The sequence below is a fragment of the Pyrus communis genome, chromosome 9, assembly GCF_963583255.1.
Source record: "Pyrus communis chromosome 9, drPyrComm1.1, whole genome shotgun sequence".
In the NCBI taxonomy this organism is placed as follows: domain Eukaryota; kingdom Viridiplantae; phylum Streptophyta; class Magnoliopsida; order Rosales; family Rosaceae; genus Pyrus; species Pyrus communis.
This window is the reverse complement of record NC_084811.1, coordinates 3,674,134-3,696,949: the sequence shown is the minus strand read 5'-3', so window position 1 is coordinate 3,696,949 and position 22,816 is coordinate 3,674,134. Positions and strand designations below refer to the sequence as shown.

General features: G+C 35.5%; 3 protein-coding genes across 3 annotated transcripts; all 3 read right to left on the bottom strand.

Moving 5' to 3' along the window:
* Window positions 1–3,602: 3,602 nt before the first annotated feature.
* On the bottom strand, window positions 3,603–5,221 carry LOC137745508 (putative invertase inhibitor). The gene is made up of 2 exons (XM_068485472.1): window positions 4,634–5,221; window positions 3,603–3,659 (listed from the first exon to the last, which is right to left on the bottom strand). The coding sequence occupies exons 1-2, from the start codon at window positions 5,219–5,221 to the stop codon at window positions 3,603–3,605; spliced, it is 645 nt and encodes a 214-aa protein (XP_068341573.1).
* A 4,680-nt stretch (window positions 5,222–9,901) lies between these two features.
* On the bottom strand, window positions 9,902–10,462 carry LOC137745507 (cell wall / vacuolar inhibitor of fructosidase 2-like). The gene has a single exon (XM_068485470.1). It carries the CDS (start codon window positions 10,460–10,462, stop codon window positions 9,902–9,904), a length of 561 nt encoding a protein of 186 aa, XP_068341571.1.
* Window positions 10,463–19,583: 9,121 nt separating this feature from the next.
* On the bottom strand, window positions 19,584–22,738 carry LOC137745190 (chloroplast stem-loop binding protein of 41 kDa b, chloroplastic-like). Its single transcript, XM_068485097.1, has 10 exons — window positions 22,467–22,738; window positions 22,159–22,296; window positions 21,838–21,924; window positions 21,655–21,745; window positions 21,497–21,551; window positions 20,845–20,905; window positions 20,428–20,649; window positions 20,223–20,339; window positions 20,046–20,135; window positions 19,584–19,922 (listed from the first exon to the last, which is right to left on the bottom strand). The coding sequence occupies exons 1-10, from the start codon at window positions 22,578–22,580 to the stop codon at window positions 19,746–19,748; spliced, it is 1,152 nt and encodes a 383-aa protein (XP_068341198.1). The 5' UTR covers window positions 22,581–22,738; the 3' UTR covers window positions 19,584–19,745.
* Window positions 22,739–22,816: the final 78 nt, after the last annotated feature.

Genomic DNA, 22,816 nt, shown 5'->3' with positions numbered 1-22,816 from the left:
TCTTAAAGGACATTAGAACCAATTTTTTTTTAGAAAAACACAGCAATCCTGAACTAGCCCTTAGTCTAAGTGTGTGTTTGAATGTTCTTTCAATATGATTGAATTTTTTTAATTTTTTATGATAGTATTTTTGGAACCAATCCTTAGTAAAAATACAAACAAATTCTTAAAAAGCACTTAAAGTACTTCCTGCAAGAAGCACATAACTAGTGAAGGAAGTTAACTTTAAATGATTTTGAAACCCAAAAACAATTTTTTTTGTTTATCTGCCCTCGGGTATCCCCTTCTTAGGGGACAAACCGAAAATCACTTTCACCAAAAATGCTTTTGATGATTTTAAAAGCGATTTAAGACGATTCCTAAGTCTCCCATCCCTTAATGTTGACCCAACCTTATAACCCAAGGTCATCTCTCATTTGAGTATTAGATGTGACTAATTTGAATATATAAAATAAAACTTCGTAAAACATGATGTAGTGGCCACTCAAAGGAAATGAATGAGAATACGAAGAAGTCCGAAAATCATATTAAAATTCAAGAATCAGATATGACTAATTTGAATAAATAGAACAAAATTACAACGCAATGCTTGAATCTATAAACAATTATACAACAGAAACTGTAACGGAATATCTAAATCAATTTTAGAACAAAAACTGCAACACAATGAAATATCCCCAAAACACTTTTTCTTTTTGTTGATTTGGCCTAGGGTGTCCCCTTTCTTATGGGATGAATCCAAAAATACTTTCATCAAAAGTGATTCAGTTATTTTAAAAGCACTTGAAACAACCCTTAAGTCTCCCACCCTTTAGTGTTGACCTAACCTTGTATTGAATTGAGTCTTAAATTGCAAATATTTTAGGAGTCTTATTTTAGGTAGGAGTAGGATTTGTATTTAATTGTAACTTTTTGTAATTAATTTCCTTATGAAATAAGGCATGTGTGTCTATACATTGTAAACTCTCGTTTAACAAAATATTATGTATTCAGCCATATGTATTTCTTTTCCTTACAATTCAATTGTCATCTCTCATTGAAGTATTAGATGTGACTAAGTTGAATATTGTATATAATAAAACCTCGTAGAACATGAAGCCCACTCAAAGGAAATGAATAAGAATATAGTACAAAGAAGTCTGAAAATCATACTAAATTCTAGTATTAGATATGACTAATTTGAATACAGTAAAATAAAACTGGAATGTAACGTCTGAATCTACACAATTGTAGAACAAAAACTGTAACTCAATGTTTAAATCTACAAAAGTTTAGAATGTAAATTGCAATGCAGTGAAATATCTGGACTGACCTATTGCGAAATATAAAAATTTGTAAGTGGCTGGCAACTAAAAATGGTATTACTGATCAGTACGTCAGCTTTGTCTGATTTGGGTACATTGTACAAACGAGAATACTCTTGTAGTTAGAATTATAGATATGTGTGATTGTGTAAATTTTAGTAGATTGTATAGGATTTATACGTGACTATGAAATCTTTGACTTTTTTCTTACTTACAGCGCAAGTAAGTCCGTTATGTTTACTATAAAATAAGGAAAGTGTTATTGACACTCTAAAAATCTCATTCTACACTCCTAACAAGTGTATTTTTCTTTCTAAATATAAAAGTTTCAAGTGTAGAATAAGAATTTTGAAGTGCCAATAACAATTCCCTAAAATAAAGACATAAGATTAGTGGAATAGACACAAATTTCCCACACCTCTTGTCTGTCTATCTGCCGCCGCACCGTCTCTCCTCAAGTTAAATTTAGGCCTACAACAAAAATAAGAACTTTTCGTAAGTAGTTATTTATGTAGTTTTTCTGTTGAAGCAAGTAAAAAAGTTACACTTGCTTTTATCCAAACTACGACTAAAAAGTCTAGGCATTTGTGCGAGCAATATATCTTACACTAATGGAAGTATACAACCTTAAAACCATAGAAGATCCAAGTTCATTAACAAGTAGTGAGTTGATATCCCTTCCACAGCTAAATGCTAATTCCTTTGCTTGAGACAAATCTGAAACATTTCTGTATTGTCCTTTCTTTGACAACAAATATGCTGCTTTAATTTTGAGCTTTATGTCCTTGTACACTCTAACACATGCATCAAAGTCATTTTTCAATTTAGGTTCACGAGTGGCATTTTTGCTAAGCTTTCTGAAAGTCTTCAGGTTGTGGTTAGCTTGCCTCCCTGTTAGGTCTAAAGAAATCAGTGAGAGTTCGGGGAGGTTGGCCGACGCGGTCCGCAAATCAGATTGTAAAATTGTAACGCATTGATCTGGATTTGGGGTAAGCCTTGAACAAATTTTGGTCAAGATCTTAATGGAGACTCCATTAGAGGTGTGGATGAGAAGAGAAGCAACAACTACAAGTGGAGCAGATATTGCAGACCTATATGAAACCATTTTTTTGTGGCCCTTCAATGGGAATTTGTTTTGGGGTTGGTAACTTAAATATGGTCACATATGTATACGTTACCTTTGCTTAATAAATGGGAAAGGTTAATGAATCAAGAATTTGCAGCTGTTTCACAGTTTCATCGGTTCAACTGAATCCAAAGTTCATTAATAATATATGTGTAACATCCTACACCCACATTTTTTGGGTCAAATCCTAAACCGACTTGTATACAAGCAGTTTTCAGTTTTTACATAGAACGTTCTCGGTTTGATTTATGGCTTTACTAAATCACCAGATGGTGACTAGAGGGAGGCTGAAATGTCTTTATGAGTCTTGCAGCAGCAAAGCCACCAGTTGTTTTTTTTTTCCCTTTTAAAAAAAAATGAAAAAAATGAATAAGGTTCTAAGAGGGTGGACTGTACGGGCCTCACGGACCTATCCCAACAGTTGACACTTGATCAGATGTGTCTCTACTAAGGTTCTAGAAGGCGTTAGTCGGGTGGGAGACAGGGGCCTAGACGTTTTTCTTTAATTTTAATTAAATTTGTTATATAACATATAAACAAATATCTACTTATACTTAAAAAACTACCAAATTGTATTGAGATACATAAATTGCAAAATAGAATGACATATAAATTATAAAGTATTAGAACATATTGAAAATACATGGAACAAGCATACAATAAGTTGTCATCCAAGTATCCAACAAGTCTATTACAATTTATTGAAAACATAAAATGCAAATTGAAAGTTATCTATTTTATGTCTAAGTGAAAATCGCGACCTAGGAGGATCTAGGAGGGCACCTAGGCAAGTCTAGGCGTCATTTCTTAATTTTCAAACCCCCTAGGGATTAATCGCGGTGGTGGCCAACCACCTAGCGCCTGGAGATTTTTAGAACAATTGTCTCTACAATTACTGATGGATGAGGGTAGGCGACAGAAAGGTCGAGAGATCTACGATTTTGGAGAGTGTTGGGTTCAGGACTTAGGGGATATTCTTCATATAGCTCTCAGCTTGCAAGCAGGGCAAGCCATGTCTTCCATACTACAATAACTGGAGATGGAGTTAGAGGCCATGCTTCAGCTAGAAGAAGTTGTGCGACAACAAGAAGAAGCTTAGGAAGAAGCTGCGCACCATTAGGATGATAACTTTCGATTGTACATGTGATAAATGGTGCAAATAATGATAGCCTCTAGCATTCGCCTCCACAATCCTCCGAACGACCTTCTATCGCCATCCCACCAGCCACCTAAGGAGTAGTTAGTTAGTTTAGAATATTTCACATACATGTGTGCGACTATTTTAGTTTTAGGTTAGTTAAATAGTTTTTTTTATTTTTTATATTGTTATTTCTTTTGAAATTAATATAATCTAAATTAATTAATTAATTAATTTAAATTACAAATTTTAAAAATTAAAAAGTTTGCCCGACAGGTACTTTCGTCGCGTAAAAAACTATGTTCGGTAATGAAATGCTATCGTTGGCCAAGTTAAGTTTGTCGGGTCAAGTTGGTCAATGCACTTGGCTCGACAAAATAGTCATTGGTAATTTCGGCCGGCATTTGACAGAAGAGTTTTAATATTCATCGGGCAAATGTTTGTGCGACGACCTTTGCCTTATTATATTGCCCGACGAATTTCCTTTGGACAAAACATTAAGTGACAAAACCTTATTTTGTTCCATGAAATCCTTTCGTATAGGAAAGATTTTTATTTTTTATTTTTTATTTTTATGTAGTGTAACTCATTTGCCATATACGATAGTATCATAGTGATTACTTTTAAAACTTATTCTAATAGATCCAAAATATGTATGGCTCGTAATTATGTGCTTACCTATTATTTTGAAAAAAAAAATGTACATATTATTCAATTAATATAACTAAAATAATCCAATAATTAACAGAGGACAATGTTCAGTGTCTTCCAATCATTCAGTAGAGGAGCTCGATGAAAACATTGTAATTTTATTTATCCATCATCGATCAAAGGTCATGAATAGACAACAGCACTTAATAAAAGCAATAACAAAAATAAAATCAGGAAAACCAATAAATGATTGCTTCTAGAAAACCTTAGTTGTTCTGAAGAGATTTTTCAATGTGACCAGCGTACGAAGTGGTACATCACGTGTTATTATACAAATTGTGAGATTTGTGTGTTAAAAAGTTATAACTTAAAAAATAAAATTTCTCACTACTTACATAAAAATACGTGATGTACCATTTGTGTTTCCGTCGTAATAAAAAATTTCTCGTTGTTCTGGATAGACTTTAGTTCATGCACTGAAACCAAAGCCATGGCAAGTAGAATCCTCATCTGATTATTTCTCTCAGTCAGTGGGTTCGCAGTATTTGGCGGCATCTTGCTCAGTGAGTCTACACAGCTAGCTTCTGCTCTCGGCGTCCCACTCTCAGACTTCTCTACGCTGTCGTAATCCTTCTGGAAAAACGCCACCGCAGCTGATTGAAACGCCTCCATCACCAAACGGTAACTATACTCGCATGTTTCCAGAGCGCTTTTGAGTGCTGGGTCGGTTGTGCTTTCAAGCAGTTGCCTAATAAAGTCGTGTGTTTGGGTGGCATTGTCTAAAGCACGCTCTACGGTAATCTGGGTGAGGCCCACGATATCAGCATTAGGAGACTTCAGGTTTTCTTTAAAGGTTTGGCTGCAAAATCCATACTGCTCCATTTGCCTGCAGATACGCTCGATCAGTTGTTCGGTGTCTTGAGTCAACGATGGAGTGATATTGATCTCGAGGAAGAAGAGAACGAGTAATACTGGAACACCTGGGAATGAAGCAGAAGCCATTTTCATGTCTTTGATCAAAGGCTTCAAGTGTGCTGGCTATTGGAAGTGAGAATAATCTGAATAGAATTGAAGTAGAGGTTTGTATTTATAGGATCAAGACCCTAGTTTCCATTTTTTCAGTATCAACATTGTTCATATGTATCTCATGCAGTTATAGTAATAATACTATATCATACCTAAACCCGATTTGTTGGGTTTTGAGGAAAATATATGCCTACATACATTACTATGATCAATCCGATGCCTGTATATATATCTATACACACAAGGTAAACACTTGCTCTAAACACCAGATTTTATTCTGTACCGGGTGCAATATATATATATATACTTGTCTTGGTTTTACTTATAACTTTTAATCTGAATATTTTATTATTAATCCAATGATGATCCCCTCTATATTTGAGTTTTATTACTAAATTTTACATTATAATCCGTTGTATGCATGCGTGTAATGCGTTGTATGAACTTGTTTGTGCATATGAAGAAATTAGAAACAATTATAAAATAAAAATATGCTATTCTTATCAGATAGATTTTGTATATAAAATTTCTACCATATATATTTTTAGGATTAATTTCAGTTTATTATCCTGAAGTTTATTGATTTTCAACATTTCATATATGAAGTTTTTTTCATCCCAGTTTAGTACCTAAAGTCAAATCATTGGAACACTTTCATACATTTGTTAAGTATTTCGTATAAACATCTGTTATGCCTATGTGGACGATGACTAGATTTTCACGTGAGACCCACGTGAATATTAAAAATAAAAAATAAACAAAAAATTAAAAAATCTAGCTCTCCTAGATCAACCCCCACCCAATCCTCCATCCCTTCCCCAAAATCGCAGCCACCAGTCCTCTTTTCTGTCGACCGACTACCATTGTCACCATGCTTCCCCAAAATACCACCGAATTTCTCCTCTATGATTTAAATATCATCTTTTTTTTCTTTCCAATTGTTTGTCCAAGATTCGACGGCCTTTCCAATTGTTCGTCTAAGATTCGACGGCGACCGTATGAGGACCTTGAGGTTGGGTAAATGGGTCAGACTTGACGGAATCGAGATCCAATCGACTCACCTGCAATGCACAATCAACCCGGATCTGTTGAATCTATAACCCGCCCCTTTTATTGTACTGCAGCTCCATGTGGCTTGCTGCACGTGAAGTCCTTGCGTTCGTCGGCCGCCGTTAAGCCCTTACCATTGTTGTATATCGCCCTCGCCAAGAGATTTTGGGTGAGAGCTGCAAGAGCCCGATCTGGTGTTGGAGAGAAGTGAGAGTGTGGTTTTTTGGTAGGGGCAGAAGAGGGAGAGTTTTAGGACGAAGGAGGAGGGGAGGAGCGAGAGAGAGAGGTGGCGAGGGATCTGCAAAACATTGATAGGGAGAGAGAGTAGGGAGGAATTGAAAGCAAATCATGGAATCTGGGAAACATTTTTAGGGTTTTAGTTTTCTTATTTTTTAATTTTTAAAATTTTAACTGTTGGGTTTTTTTAATTTTAAATTTCAATTTTTTTTAATATTTTAATATATTAATATTTATGTGGGTTCATATTAACATGTGGTGCCCAATCATTGTCCATATAGGCGCCACGTCTTAACTTAACGGCTGACTTAACGGCAACCTTAACGGATGTACGAAACTGTCCTAAAATTTTTAACTTTGGGTATCACTCTGAGATGAAAAAAAACTTGATGTACTAAATGTTGAAAATTGAGAAACTTAAGAGTTGTAAACTAAGATTAACCCATATTTTTAAAGGAAAACTAATAAAAAGGGGGGTAAATATCAGTTTATTACCCTCAAGTTTCGTGGTTTTCAACATTTTGTACATGAAGTTTTTTTTGTCCCAGAGTCATACCTAAAGTGTTAATTTTGAGACAATCTCATACATCTGTTAGTCTGGCTATTAAGTCTCCCATTAACTAATGACGTGGCGCTCACATGGACAATGATTGTGCGCCTCGTGTCAATAAGGGTCCCACATGGATATTAAAATTTTAAAATTAAAAAAATTACAAAAAAATAAAGAAAAAGAAAAAGAAAAGTTGTCTTCTTCCTTAAACCCCCGACCCTCCCTCCCTTATCCGTCCCTTCTCTCCGAGAGCACCTACCCAACCTCTGCATTTTAACGACTCTCCTTCGTCGCTTCTTCCCCTCCCTTTGACTCGGCCATCAATTCCCTCAACTCGCCCGAGTTCCCTTTCTCCGACTCTTCTTTGTCCCTTCTTCCCCTCTCTTGGTAAAGGCACACAACATCAAACCCTAATCAGTTTGAGAGCTATTACCTGAGCTATTTTGGCAAGCTTCAAAGAAACAAATTGACTATAGCCTCCTCATTTGGGCTTCCAACGACCGCTCAGAATAGCGAGAAACAGGCAGGAGAGAACTAAGGAGAGAGACAAGATGGAAACAGAAAGAGGAACATATCCCTAATGAAATTCAACTAGCCAAATGGAGTTTCTGAATTCAGATAAACAAACAGAAAGTGAAATTCAAATAACAAATCAAAGCTCTGATCACAAAACTCAGTAACCAAATTAAAACACACAAAGAAACTTCACCAAAATTTAGCAATTGAATTAGGGATTTCCACTTAGATTTGGTAACAATGTGAAGAACCATATGAAAATATAGAGATTTAATAATTTAAAAGCAAAATTCAAATTCGAAACAGTGAATTACTCACCTGAGAGTCGGGAAAATCGCTAACGGAGAGAAAGCCCGAAACGAAAACCCTAACCTTATAAAATTAAGAATTGGAAAGAGACTTGTTGGAAGAATCAGAGTAAAAAATTGAAAACCCTAACCCTTAGCACGATTGTTATTGTGGGCGACGCTATAAGCACTTAGAAGAAGAGAATGAGAAGGGGAACTTGGGCGAGTTGAGGGAATCAATGGCCAAGTCAAAGGGAGGGGAAGAAGGGACGAAGGAGAGTCGTCAAAGGTGCAGAGGTTGGGTGGGTGCTCTCGGAGAGAAAGGAAGGAGAAGGGAGGGAGGGGAGGGGGTTTGAGCAAGAAGACAGCTCTTTTTTTTTCTATAATTTTTTTTTTTTTTTTAATATCCACGTGGGACCTTAATGACACATGGTGCCCAGTCATTGTCTATGTGAATGTCATGTCATCAGTTAACGGGAGACTTAATAGCCATACTAATGGATGTATGAGATTGTCCCAAAATTAACATTTTAGGTATGACTCTGGGAAGAAAAAAACTTCATGTACCAAATATTGAAAACCACGAAACTTGAGGGTAGTAAATTGAGATTTACCCTAAAAAGGGCTTGAAAACTTTGAGTTTTAAAGATAAGGACAAAATAAAAGGTAAAATGAATAGTATCAGGATTGACTTTTTAGAGTAAAAATGTGGTTTTTCATTAAAGTGAATAGTACCAGAAGTTTTTCGTTAAAATTTCCTATTTTTAATAATGGTGAAATCAATTTGTATTGGTGGGTGCTACGATTCTAGGTATACAAAATATGATAAGTTTTAGCATTACTCATTCTAAAACATTTCAACAAGAAAAAGGATAATATTTGTATTCCTTTCATAGGGGAATGTATTTGTCCCTCCACTTCTGATTAACACAACTTAACCGTACAAACATCATAATTTTAATGGTTCATTCTATTTATCATTATCTATTAAAGATTATCTTTGTGAAAAATCATTCGATTTGGAGATCGTTTAACCATTCATATGCATCAAACAAATTAATAGATGGTACATCATGAGGATACTAGCTATTTATTATATACCAAACCGGTTCATTAACACAGTTGTTTACAGACTAGAGATGAATCCTACTATTGTTTGTGAACCTTGTAATGTATCAAGTGTGTTAGTATATGTTCTGTCTAAATAGCATAATCGTCTTTATTATAGCATAAAGTAACTTCTATATATAACTTATATATATGTTTTTTTTTTTTTTGAAAAATCGATATTATCTATATTAAGAGGAAGGAGGTGGGTTTAGCTTCACAATGGGCTAGCAATAATATAGTTCAAATTCGCATTTGGCGATAATCAAACCTAAGACCTCTCACTTACAAATGAAGATGAATATCACTAGACCGTAGTACTTAGTAGCACTTCTATAACTTTTATAATAATAATAATAATTAGTGAATCCAGTGTTTCTATATATTCCAATTGAGTACCAGATTTGTTTTTCCAATATATAAAGAAAACTGGGGAAAAATTATTGTGATCGAACAGAATAATGTTTGGTAGACTAATTTTTTTAAGACCAAATTTAAAGATCATGTGATGTGTTACCAATAAAGTATAAGCACGTTAATCAACACGTAAGTAATTGTCTAATTATCAACAATCACGTCATATGCATGATTTTCAAAATATAGTTTAAATAAATGATCTCTTTATTAACTAGCATTACCCGATCGAATAATACAAAAAAGAATATGTGTGTTCTGTTAGCATGCAGCTAGCTAGCTCTGCTTACACATGCACATGCTTAATTAGATATATACATATAGTTTAATTTCTTTAACAATCATTGAGAGTAGCTTAAGGAAAAACATTGTAAAGGCTCTTCATTTATTGACCATGAAATAAAGCCCAAATAGACAACAACTGTCAGTCTGTGGCCAAACATTTTATAAATTAAAACAAATGCGAAAACAAGAAAAACTAAATTCTAGAAAACCCTAGTTGTGCTGGGTAGACTTTAGTTCATGCACAGCATTCAAAGACATGGCAATCAGAATCCTCATCTGATTATTTCTGTCAGTCAGTGGGTTCACAGTATTTGGCGGCGTCTTGCTCAGTGAGTCTTCACAGCTGGCTTCTGCTCTCGGCGTCCCGCTCTCAGACTTCTCTACGGTGTCGTAATCCTTCTGGAAAAACGCCACGGCAGCCGAGTCAAATGCCCCCATCACTAAACCGTAACTATACTCGCATGTTTCCAGAGCGCTTTTGAGTGCTGGGTCGTTTGTGCTATCAATCGTTTGCCTGATGAAGTTGTGTGTTTGAGTAGCATTGTCTACGGACCGCTCTATGGTTATTTGGGTGAGGGCGACGATATCAGCATCTGGGGATTTCAGGTTTTCTTTGAAGGTTTGGGTGCAAAATCCGTACTGCTCCGTTGACCTGCAGATCCGCTCGATCAACTGCTGGGTGTCTTGAGTAAAAGATGGAGTGATATTGATCATGAGGAAGAAGAGAATAACCAGCAATATTGGAACACGTGGGCATGATGCAGATGCCATTTTCTTGTATGTGATGAAAGGCTCAGGTGGGTTGGTTATCGGAAGTGAGAATAGTCTGAATAGAATTGGAGTAGAGCTAGGTTTATATTTATAGGACCAAAACTCTAGTTTCCATTTTTTAGCATCGACATTGTTCAAATGTATCTCATGCAGTTACAGTAATAATACTATATCATAAACTAAATCCGATTTATTGGATTTTGAGGAAAATATATATTGCTATGATCAATTCGATCGCTTGTATACATACGAGGTAATTAAGACTTGCTATGAACACCAGATTTTATTCTAGACCGGGTGCAATCTACTTATCTTGCTTTTACTTTTAATCTAAATATTTTGTTATGAATCCAGTGATAATCTCCTCAATATTTGAGTTTATTACTAAGTTTTACATTATAACCGTTGTATGCATGCATGTAATGCATTGTATGAACTTGTTTGTGCATATGAAGGAATTAGAAACAATTATAAAACAAAAATGCTACTCTTATCCGATTTTGTATATAATATTTGTATCACATTTTTAATAAAGGCGGCACTTACTTGTGTTGACGGGTGGTACCTAAAGATTGTGCAAATGAACCTAGTATACAAAATATAGTAAGTTTTGGTATTAGCAATTCTAAAATATCTCAAAAGGAAAAGGATAATAGTAATTTGTGGCCCTATTTACCTAGTATACAAAATATGGTAAGTTTTGGCATTAGCCATTCTAAAATATTTCAAAAACGAAAAGGATAATAGTAATTTGTGGCCCCCTAATAGGAAATGTACTTGTCCCCTACTTATGATTTAACACATCTTCCCACTATACAAGCATTATAATTGGAAGCGCTCATTCTCTTTGTCACTATCTATTAAAGATCATCTTTGCAAAAAATCATTTAATCTAGAGATAGTTTAACCATTCATATATATCAAACAAATGAGAGGTCTAGTGGTATTCCCCTTCACTTGTAAGTGAGATGTCTTAGTTTCGATTCTCGCCAAAGACGAATTTGAACCACATTATTGCTAGCCCATTAATTGTGAGGCTAAGTTCACTCCCTCCCCCTTAGTGTAAATAATGTCGTTTGTTAAAAAATAAAATGGACGGTGCATAAGATTCATTTTCAACACGCCCTCTCACGTGGGACAAATTTTAAACCAAACACGTAAACAACACAAATGGGGTGATATGGACGCGTGTGGCCATTAGGGTTCACAAGCGGACAACCAGCTCTGATACCATAAAGAAAGTTGAAGTTTCACCATAAAACCAGTTAACAATATAAAAAAATAGTCAACTTACTTATAAAGCACATACATGGTTCTTACTCTCATCAATATGAAATTTATTCTCAGTATATACATAACTATTAAATTCAATCGCTTGTGTGTGCGTGCGTGTGTGTGTGTGTGTGTGTGTGTGTGAAGACTTGCTATAAACACCATATTTTACTCTATACAGGGTGTAATCTCTCTTTCAAGTTTTGCTATAAACACCATCTTCTATATTTGAGTTTTATTACTAAATGTCACAATATAAGAGCATTTTCAAAAAATTCATACATAGTTGATAGGCCAGACTGTTCTGGCTACTTCAAGGTCCGTTTGTATGTAAAATGTTTGTGTGAAATGAAAAATGGTAAGGCTGCTTTCAAATTCTTTATAATATTGTCACGCTCCAATCCCGTAGGAAAGGTCAAGTATATATGCTATCGTAAACTATGTATCCATTAGCGACTATCACCAAAGTATCAAGGTATGGTGAATCAAATGGCTAGACTTAAAATTCGACAAAAGTGGAAGAAGTACTGATGGATTCAAAGTGGATAGGCGCAATGGAGGTGGAGATGGAGGTACTCCGAAAGAATGGTACATGAGAATAGTTTCACTGCAACCTATAGGAAGAAGTCGGTTGGGTGCAATTGGGTGTATATTGTAAAGCACAAAGCCGAAAGAACCAGTGATCGGTAAAAAGCTCGACTGATTGCAAATGTGTATACTTAGACCTTTGGAGTTGGCTATGATGAGACATTTGTTCCAGTTACTAAATCTAGTACCTTAATTTTAGAAATTTCATTCTTATTGATGCAATGCGACAAAGAGAAAATTAATCAACATTTATTTTAAAGAACAAATTTTTTTAAAAAAAAATGAGTAAACTTCAAAATTTATCGATTGTTTTATTTATTTTTTGAACAAACAATATTATATACACTATGGAGTGGGAGAGTGGGCTGAGCCTCACAATAAATTAGCAATAATGTGGTTCAACTTAGCTTTTGGAGAGAATCAAATTTAAGACCTTTCACTTATAAATGAAGATGAATACTAATAGACCGTAGTAGTATATATGCCGAGTCTGAGGTGTGTCCACATGGTTAACATGCCAGGTCTTTTTAGTGAAAACGTTTAAGTCGTGATCTAGAAATACCTAATATTCATTAAGTTGTGACAGTAACCCTAAAAAGGCTAGAAAAAAGCCCTACAAAAAACTCCGACACAGTTATAAACATGCGTAAATGATCATTTTTATGAAATTAAGTACTATGGTCTAGTAGTATTCTTTTTCACTTATGAGTGAGAGGTCTTAGGTTCAATTATCGCCAAAGACAAATTTGAACCACATTATTGCTAGCTCATTGTGAGGCTAAGCCTATACCCCTCCCCTTGTGTATATAATATTGTTTGTTTAAAATATTAAGGGTATTACACTTAAATATTCCTCATACGGACTTAAAACTACTACAATTAATTTTTTCGCGGTATGAAATCTTCACAATTTTGAATCTAATTTACTCGATCCTTTGATCGATCACATATGGTTGTAAACTTCCAGACTGTAGCGAGTATTTGAAAATGAGTAATGTCAAGGATACAACATTTATCTGTACGACATTGTACGATCTTTTCTAATAGATGTATAACCTACCAATATAAGTAGATCTCATCTTTGTTAAAGAGGTGGTACAGTATGTAAATGTTTTTTTCCTAACATTTTTTTAGTGCAAAAGCGAAGATCATAATAGAGATTCGCACTATGCGACGGTAGCTAGTATATGTTTTTAATCTCTCCCAATTGATCTGGAAATAGTACAATTTTTGGAACCTCTCAGATAATATGATAGTAATAACTACTTTGTATACTACACACCTTCACTCTCTAATTTGATAACTCTGACAACTATCGTGCATTGAATTAAAACTCTAAATTAAAGTCTCCTGGCCATGATAACATTTTATTTTTCACATCAAATTACACAAGATACGCAACACGCATAAAAACATCAGGCCATACCCTACAGCCGCGTACAGCCTCATTCAGTTCACTCTTCGTCGTCACTGGAAGACTTGGAGTCGGTTTCCCCACAAGACTTGTCTCGTTTCTCCGTCTTCGGACCTTTGCAGACGTACTTAGTGTTGCCAAACCCAAAGATACCTACCTTGTCGGATTTGTTACCCGTAATAGTATTCCCAACAATCCTGAAGGCGTTGCAGCTTTTGCCTTTCTTTGTCTTGCTACCACTCTGCTTTTTAGCACTCTTGGGCAGCTCGGCAGTTCTGGTGCAACATTTGGCGCTCGTCGAGGAGGACGTCGGGCTTTTGCTGTAATGGTCGTTGATGCTCAATTTAGCATCCTCAGAAGGTTGCTTGTGATGATGATGACTACTTGTTGGCTTCAGAATTAGGCAGCCGGCACCAGTGGCCATATTTTTACCTTGGTTCATCATCTTGGGTAACTTCATAGTCGTTTATATTATGTAGGAAAAAGCAATCCAAATTGTGAATTGGAAAAAAGCAATCCAAAGTGCCAATTGGAAAAAGCATTCCAAAGTGCAAATTGGAAAAAGCAATACAAAGTGAGAATTTCGGAAATTTTCTTTCTGTTTTTCTTGTTTGTGGTTCCTGGAAGGCTTCCAAGTCTAGGTCTTTCAGAGGCTTCTAAGTCTAGGTCTTTCAGTAATATATCCTCTGGGTCTAGGCTAATCAGTTTGCAATACAGAGACTAGCCCAACTCATTTATTAGTTCATGCAAAGTTTCATCTCTCATCACGTGATCCATTCTCAACACTCTCTCTAAAAGAAGTCAAGTGCACGGGACCAGATGCACATGGGCAGGGAGGAAGGAAGTTTCGAATCATCCACGGAAGAAGTTAAAACTAGGGTTTGGCACAGTGCTTTGAGGCCCTTGTCACACATGCAACTAATGAATTTGTGGGAAAATTTGCTCTGAAGTTATGAAATAGTTGAGGTTTTACTATTCTTTTAGCATTTTAGTTTAAAAATGTCATTGGTAATTTAGAGCGTCCAGATCTAGATACTAAAACGACAAAGCAAAATGTGTGATTAAAAAACACAGAAGAAATGAAAAATATAAAGAAATTAAGTTGGAGAGTACGTAGAAAAAGAGTACCTTCGAGCCAGGTATCCATTGTTGGTACACAACAGTATATCATGGTACTTAAATCCTTTATATATTATTACGTAATTGTAGTGCGAAAGCGTTCGAAGATTACAAAAGACAGAAAATTCAAGCTATCACAAATAATAGATGCAATGATTTACTATATAATGGTTTAGGGTTTGCACATGTCTAATTTGGAGACTATGAAGAAATTCTAATAACAAATACAAAAGAGTGTTAAGTTCTCATAAATTCAAATCTAACATTCAGATGAGTCAAAAACAATATTCAAATTCTTCCTCACAAACAAATACAAAAAAGGCGGTTTTAGCATTTTTTTTTTTTAACTTCTCACAACCCATCTAGATTTATGACTATTAGATAGACAAATTCAATTCAAAACGAAAACAATATATATAATTAGAAAGAATTGTCTTGAGAGACTAAAAAAGGTGCGTGATTACTATTTCTCGTACAAAAACAAAATCAAAAGATAGCTTGCGAGGAGGTTAATACTAACAAACAAAATGGACCACAGAGGAACCAAACCAAAAGTGCAGCTTCTATGCAATAAACCAAAGATGACAAACAAAAGTGCAGCTTCTATATACCATAATTTCAGTTGGAGGCTTCCAAAAGTATAGCTGGTTGGGTTGCTAATTTAATTTGCCTTTACTTAAACATCATAATTAACTTGTTACTCCTCTTATAAACAAGCCGAAAGTGGTGGATAATAATAAAACACATGATTAACTTGGCCCCTTAAAGATAGCTAGCCAGCTAGCTCAGTCATGTATACATCCCTGTCCAACAATTTGAGTTGAAATTTCACCTTAAAATTAATTGTTAAGGTCCAATAATTTCTTATTTTGAGACTTGTACTTTCAACACACCTTGCTCATGAGCCGTCTCAATGCAAATTGAGACCTAAGGCCTAAAATGCATGAAGTCTTCTTAATTTAATAGATTAACAATTTTTTTTCTTTTATTATTTTTTAAACTATGAAAAGGAAGGAAATTCAATTTAAGGCAACTGCATGTTTTAGGTTGTCACTGACAATAAGAATAAGGTTTTGGATTTTTAGAATGGTCTGTAGTTACTATGCTAGTTCGCTTTAAAAAGAGTCAAAATGATTAACGGTATATTAATTATTGTCCTAATCATAGTACGATCGAGATTGTTCCACCGAAGTGTGAATTGGAAAAAGCAATCCAAAGTGTTAATTTTCGAACTTTTTATTTCTGTTTTTCTTGTGTGTGGTTCCTGGAAGGAGTTTAGGTCGTTCGGTAAATATAACATGTAAGTCTACGCTATTTATCATAAAATTAATTGGTAAAATGCAAATACGAAGAAATTTTTTTTTTTAAAGACCAAAAGCACAATGAAAGGCTTTTTAATTAAGGCTAGAGCGTGAAAAAGGAGATAAGAGTGTTAACAACATGTAAACAAAGCTAAGAAAGTATACCGAAAGGGAGAATGACTTTCTTCTTCCTGTCCTTCCTCTGGTTCTTAAAAGATTAAATGATAACAATTTTTATTTTTATTTTATTTTTTGCTTTTAATTTTTACTTTTTATGCTTGAAATATTAGGAAGTATATGAAGAAATTGATAGATGATGCATCACCGGAGAGAGGGAAAGAATTAGGGAACAAATGAAAAATCTTATAAATGTAAAACTAACTTCAAATATACGAGCCGTTTGCGCCCCGGGACGAGAGTTGGGAATGGCCTGCGCGCAGACAACAGTAGTACCGACTCTAGGAAGTTTGAATCGAATCTTCATGTTAGCTTTCCCGATTTATTCGAAGCGCTCGCTTCTAGGATTGATCTCCCCATTCGACCTGAGACAAAAAAGAAGTCATACAGTTATACAGAGAAAGGTTATATCATGGAATGTATAACGGGCCGGGCACCCTATGAACGGGGAAGGCCGGCTTTCAAATAACCATTATCTTTTGCCTTTTTGAGTGCTTTAATACCAAGTTAAAAATCATAGTGCGTACAACATACGAACAAATGTACTAACCAAATTTCGAATGCTCCTTTATTAACTAAAGACAAGGAAACACACCAAAATTGCCAAAAAACTAAATAACATGAGGAGACTACGTCTCGTTAAACTTACATGATGTGTTACAAAACATCTAATTTATAGAGAACTAACATTAATTCTATTAGGTAAGAATCCAAATCGTTATCCTACAAGAAAACCCTAAAACACAATTACTAAAATCCACTTACCAAATAATAAACCAAAAACTAACTTTTCCAACAGTTTTCGTCTTCATTCATTCTTCTTTATTTCTTCCATTCTCTTACATCACACTTCTTCACCTATTATTTAATACTTTACTCATATATGAAGCACCAAAAATAAAAAGTAAAAATGAAAAAATGATTATCAAACGACACCATAATTTTTTATTTTTTATATTTAACTTGCATTTTTTTTGCGATTTTTCTTGCAAATACATTTCTCCTCTATATCTCTTGTCATCCTTCATTTGCTCTTCTTCATCCTCCATTCCCCTATGTATTGCCCTTCTATCATTACCACAAAAGGTTAAGAAAAGCAAAAACGAAATGATCCAAAAAGGATATTGACATTGACTTTAGTTTTTTAAAAAGAGAGATATCCATGTTATATTCCTCAATGACATTGACTAGGAACTTTTATTGAGTTAAGCATCTTGTTCCTTTTAAGGTAACCAATCAATGAAACTCAGGCTTCTGAATTGGTTTTGTTCCAGTTTGTAAGGATACAGCATTTTTGCTTGCAGGAGTTTGACCAGATTTCTTGTAGGAATTGTTTTGCAATGGTGTTTAAAGACTATACGTTTCTTCGTTAGGATAGGATGGAATTTATGATTTTTTTTTCTTCTAACACACATCTACTTTGGCCACTCAGTACTACGGTCCAAGGGTATTCTTCTATACTTGTAAGTGAAATGTCATAGGTTTGAATCTCATGGATGACGAATTTGATACCAAATTAGGTTGCCCATTGTGTGGCTTAGCCGAACTCCCCCTTCCCTTTAATGTAAAATATATTGTTGTACTAAAAAAAACCACACATCTGCTTTGTGTAGAGTCCTGCTCTTTTAAAGTCTTCATTTATGTTATGTTATCAGATTTTTTCATTTTATTATAAAAGATTACAAATACACCTATAATTACGGATATAAATAGGATTTTGTTGTGACATAAATCCTAGCATATGTGTGATTGTGTACATCATTAATAGATTGTATTTAGGATACTTGAAGATCTTGTTCCTTTATAATTGTATTACTTGCAAGGCAAATTATCCTATCATGTTTACTATCAATAAATGCACAAAACATCAAGAATAAGACATATAATTCCTCAAGTCTTCTCCATCTCTCTCTGCCGCATCCTCTTTCTCCATTTGGTAAAAGGCCTCCTATATATGTAGACATCATTCCCGAGGTCATACTCAACTCCGATGACCCAGAGTGAGTTTCCATTCGAATCTATAAACGTTTCATGAGATTCTGGTTGAATCTCATTAGAATTTTGAACCCCTGTCTCAAAATCCGGCCTAGATAATCGTTGCTGACACCTCTGTGCATCCATGACACTACAAACTGTTGCCTAAAGTAGTGTCATATCTAAGTTCAACTTTGAGCTTTGTTTTACTGTACTGATTGCATTAGACAGGACATTTCCTTCATTGTTGATCGTTTGGCAAGATACAACACTGCGCCTACATGCAGCCACTGAATTGGCATTAACAACATATTTTCATTACCCTAAAGGTTCTACAGATTTGAGCTTATTAATACGTATCACGAGCGGATCCAAGTATCTAACCCTCTATTATCTGAATGATGCATGTCTTGTTTGTTATGCTAACAAAGGTTACTTATCAAACCCACACAAGGCACGTTTCCAAATGGTTATGTCTTTACCATTAGGGATATTGCAATCCATGAAATAGACCTTAGTTGCGAAATCTTCGAATTGTTCCAAAGCTCACCACACCTCACTACGCCACACATAGGAAATATGGTTCAGAACTCTTCTTGAGCATATTTGAAGTACCTGCAGTTTCTCATCCATCATTGTGTTTCACTAAAGATCTATGTCGCATGTATTGACTAGACCAAGACATGAAACATCAAAAAAAATCAACATCAAGCTTATTGCACTCTTTTCACATCAGCAAAGCATCAAAAGATTGAAGTCCAGAGCATGATAGGTTCAAGATTCCATTCTTTTGTGACTAACCAAAACTCTAAAATACAAGAGAAAAAAAAAAAAAGGCTTTGGCAATCAAGTCGATCGTTGGACTGTGGTTTAGGTAGGCTCAAAATTGAAAATACTTTCACACCAAAAATAGCCCAAAATATTTCTACAAGACTGCCCATATTTGCATGTGTCACAGAAAGAATATGTGGGCTGAGAGTGGAAGAATCTTGGCATTTTTTTTGTTCTAGTGAAGAAAGAGATTGAGGATTCGAGATTAGAGAGAGGTAACATATAGCCGTGACATTTTAGTTTCTCTCTTCTTGCGGCCTTTACTTTGCTTCAGTATCGTTGTTGAATCTGACTGTTTGATTTGCTTGAACTTGTTCATCTTTGATTGTTGAATTTCTTTTGTACAGAGAAATATATTGATGTCCTTAACCCCAATTGGAGCAGATTAAACGTGAGATTAGTCCCAGAGTTTAATTTTCAAATAACATGTTTTTGGACATTGGACTAAAATACTAACGAAATATATTTACTTGTCTTCTAATTAAATACATTTGAAAATGCAACAGCAACATCAGACAAAAAAAATTAACTTGATTTCCTCTTGATCCTGAAATTATTGATAAAAATGGAGGATACAAATCAAAGGGAGCGACCAGAGTTTGGAGATTTAGCTGAGGACAAGACTTTTGCTAAGAATGATGTCATCTGTTGAGAAATCAGCTGCTTTCCTGAATGTTCCTCTCCCAAAGTCTAGGTTGTACGAGTCCGCAAGACCTTCCACCAGGTCATATTCGGGTTTCCATCCGAGTACACTCTTTGCTTTGTCGATCGATGCAAAGAAATGCTGCATCAAATGAAAAAACACAATCGAAGTTGGTTAATCAGGTTCCGGCTTCATGAAAGTAAAAGCATAAGTTTTCTTTAGCTTCTCGTTGAATTCTTAAAACGTCTCTAAGACCATATTTACCTGGTCACGGAATGGAAAGGCCTTCTTCTTGCCAAAATCGAACTCTTTAGGGTTGTAATGAATGATCTCAGGCTCAGGAAAACCAGCAGCCTTACAAAAGTGAAAACATATGATAAACTCTAGTTTGAGAAGATTATGAATATTTGTCTATCTAGGAACTTCTCAGCAAGCAATTACCTTTGCGCATGCTTTTGCTAGTCCATCAAAGGTGACATATTTGTCTCCCGAGATGTTGAATACTTGTTTGCTGGCCTTCTCGTTACCAAGAACCTTAATGAAGGCTGTCGCTAAGTCCTGCAAAATGAATTCACATAGAAAATTGCCCTTATATACTGCAATATAGAAATCTAAAGAAGTACATTATGACTGACACTTCACTAACCTTGACATGACCAAGCTGTGTAATTTGTATCCCTGAGTTCGGAACTGGGATTGGGCGGCCAGCTTTCAACCGGTGGAAGAACCACTCTTCAACAGGGTTATAGTTCAATGGTCCATAGATGTAGACTGGCCTTATTGAAGTCCAGTTAACACCCTTTGATTTGAGCAAGCTCTCTGTCTCGAGCTTTCCCTTGTGCCTGCTCTTTGGATCAACTGCATCGATCTACCACCAGGATTCATCAAGTTTAGAATTATGGAAAGACAAGTAGAATGAAATAGAAATGATAAAAAAGGTAATATAGAGGAAAAACAAGTTAAGCTCGAATTTCCACAATGCCATGACAAGAGTGATTTGAATCACAGTACAAGAGTAGGACCAAAAGAATGAAAAGTAAGCCATTTGTAACATCAAACATACCTCAAAGTGAGGTAGCTGATCAGATTTGAGATAGACACCGGCTGAAGAGCAGTATATGTACCTGAGAATTCAGCGGAATTCTTAGACCTTCCAAAAATTTCCACTATATAATGTGGAAAATTGGAAATAAGTGCAATTTTAAATAATTTTTGCATAAAACATTAGGTCTACCATGTTAGTGTTCGATTAAGTCTTAGAATGTTTTCAAACGAACTATAAGCATCGGCTTGCACCATACAAGTTGATCATTCCAGGTCATGATTGATTCTTTGCTTCCATTTTTACTCACAATCACATCTCTACTACGGTATTACCATTGGTCTTCTGTACACCTGAATAACGTCTGCTGCTTTTCCTCATTTACAACATGTTTAACGAAAACCAGGTTTATTATCGTCTGGGATAATAAAATTGCAAGCTGCAGTCAACGGTACTTGATTTTATGACATAAAGACGAATTTTAAAATCTGCCATATTCTAAAGTATTTAGATCAAATATCTTATGATAGTATTGTTTTGTTTACTTCTACTTCGAACACTCCTAATCTCAAACCATATCCAGGAGAAAATGACCTGATAGGCTGATAAAGGTGAAATAATGTCAGCTGCTTTACTAAGAAGATAAGCAAATTCATCAGTAGGCTGTTCTTACTGTTCTAACTTCGGTAGTCCCTCAATTATCGGCACAACTTCTTCTCCCTCTCGTCCTGAAAATTTCCAAGTACGGATTATGAAGCAGAACTGTAAGCTAACTTTATTCTAGTGCGGCAAATTCAAATTGCATAGGCTAAATGTGAAGACTATGCGCACCATTTATATCGTAAACAACATCATAGCCTTCAGCTGAAAGACTGGATTTCACAAAGTCATAGTCCTTTCTGTCCCCTTTCAAGTGCAAAATCTAGCAAAACACGATCACTAGAAAATGAAAATCTGAGAAAGCATTAGAAGTAAATAATGGACCTTCAAAGCCTTAGCGACACTATTATATACCTTTGAAGCGAAATCTGTGTAATCCGCATCAGATTCTCCTGGCAACTGCTGAGTAATGGGTGCTTTTCCTCTGGTAAACAGAGTCACCTGCCCAAGTAAACTCAATGTCATAACTTATCAATGTATCAAAAGAAAAAGTGTGACTGGTACATTGCAACGTGACATTACTAATTCACACGTTCTTACTAATTCCATGATGAGACTCGTAATTCCACGTGGTAGTGTGACAGTTACACTAAACTCATAATGATCAAAGCAAAATCATAGTACGAAAATGATGAGAAAATCGAGATTTTCGAAATTTAGAAAGAGAGAGGATACCTGATGACCGTCTTTAACAAGGAGTCTTGACAAGAAGACGCCGATGAATCGAGTTCCTCCCATTATAAGAATCTTCTTTGCACTCGATGCTGAAACTTGCAATGCCCCTCCTCTTGGCTGCGATGCCCTTCTTTTACACTGCAACAATTAACACATGGGGTTCTAACTTCTAAGTTGAAAACAACGAAATGCAAGTAAAAACATAAACTTTCCGGCAAATGGGTCGAATTGATTCAACAAAAAGGAACCTTAGATTCTACCCATTAAAGAAAAGCATCATAAGAATGCATATTTGAGAGAGAGAGGACCTGGAGTTGGGAGTGGAGGAGTTTGGTGCCATTGAAGTCAGAGAGAGAGGAAGGAGGGAGGAGAGAGAGAGATGGGTTTCTCTGCTGTGTTTGCACAGCCACCAACCTTGCCATTTCTGTCTTCTATTCAACAATTCTATATCCAATCTTCTTCTTCTTCCTCTCTCTCTGTGAATGTTGGGTTTTCTGAAATTCTTGAAATATTTCTTGCCTTCGTCGTCTTCTTCTTCCACTTTCTCTTGGCGTTCTCTCAGTCGAACATTCAGTCACAGGATAAGAGGGTATGACCCACCACTCCTCCTTTTCGGTTTGCCTATATCCACACTCCAGTCACTCCCCGGCCTCCCATT

Excerpts from the sequence above, each read along its gene's own strand:
- LOC137745507 (XM_068485470.1), bottom strand. The coding sequence starts at position 10,462 with ATGGCATCTGCATCATGCCCACGTGTTCCAATATTGCTGGTTATTCTC.
- LOC137745508 (XM_068485472.1), bottom strand. The coding sequence starts at position 5,221 with ATGGCTTCTGCTTCATTCCCAGGTGTTCCAGTATTACTCGTTCTCTTC. Across the intron at positions 3,660-4,633 it reads TTACGACGGAAACACAAATG|GTGGCTGGTGGGATGGCGAT; the intron begins GTACATCACGTA and ends ACTACTCCTTAG.
- LOC137745190 (XM_068485097.1), bottom strand. The coding sequence starts at position 22,580 with ATGGCAAGGTTGGTGGCTGTGCAAACACAGCAGAGAAACCCATCTCTC. Across the intron at positions 21,552-21,654 it reads TGTTGTTTACGATATAAATG|GACGAGAGGGAGAAGAAGTT; the intron begins GTGCGCATAGTC and ends GGAAATTTTCAG. Across the intron at positions 19,923-20,045 it reads CCTTTCCATTCCGTGACCAG|CATTTCTTTGCATCGATCGA; the intron begins GTAAATATGGTC and ends CATTTGATGCAG.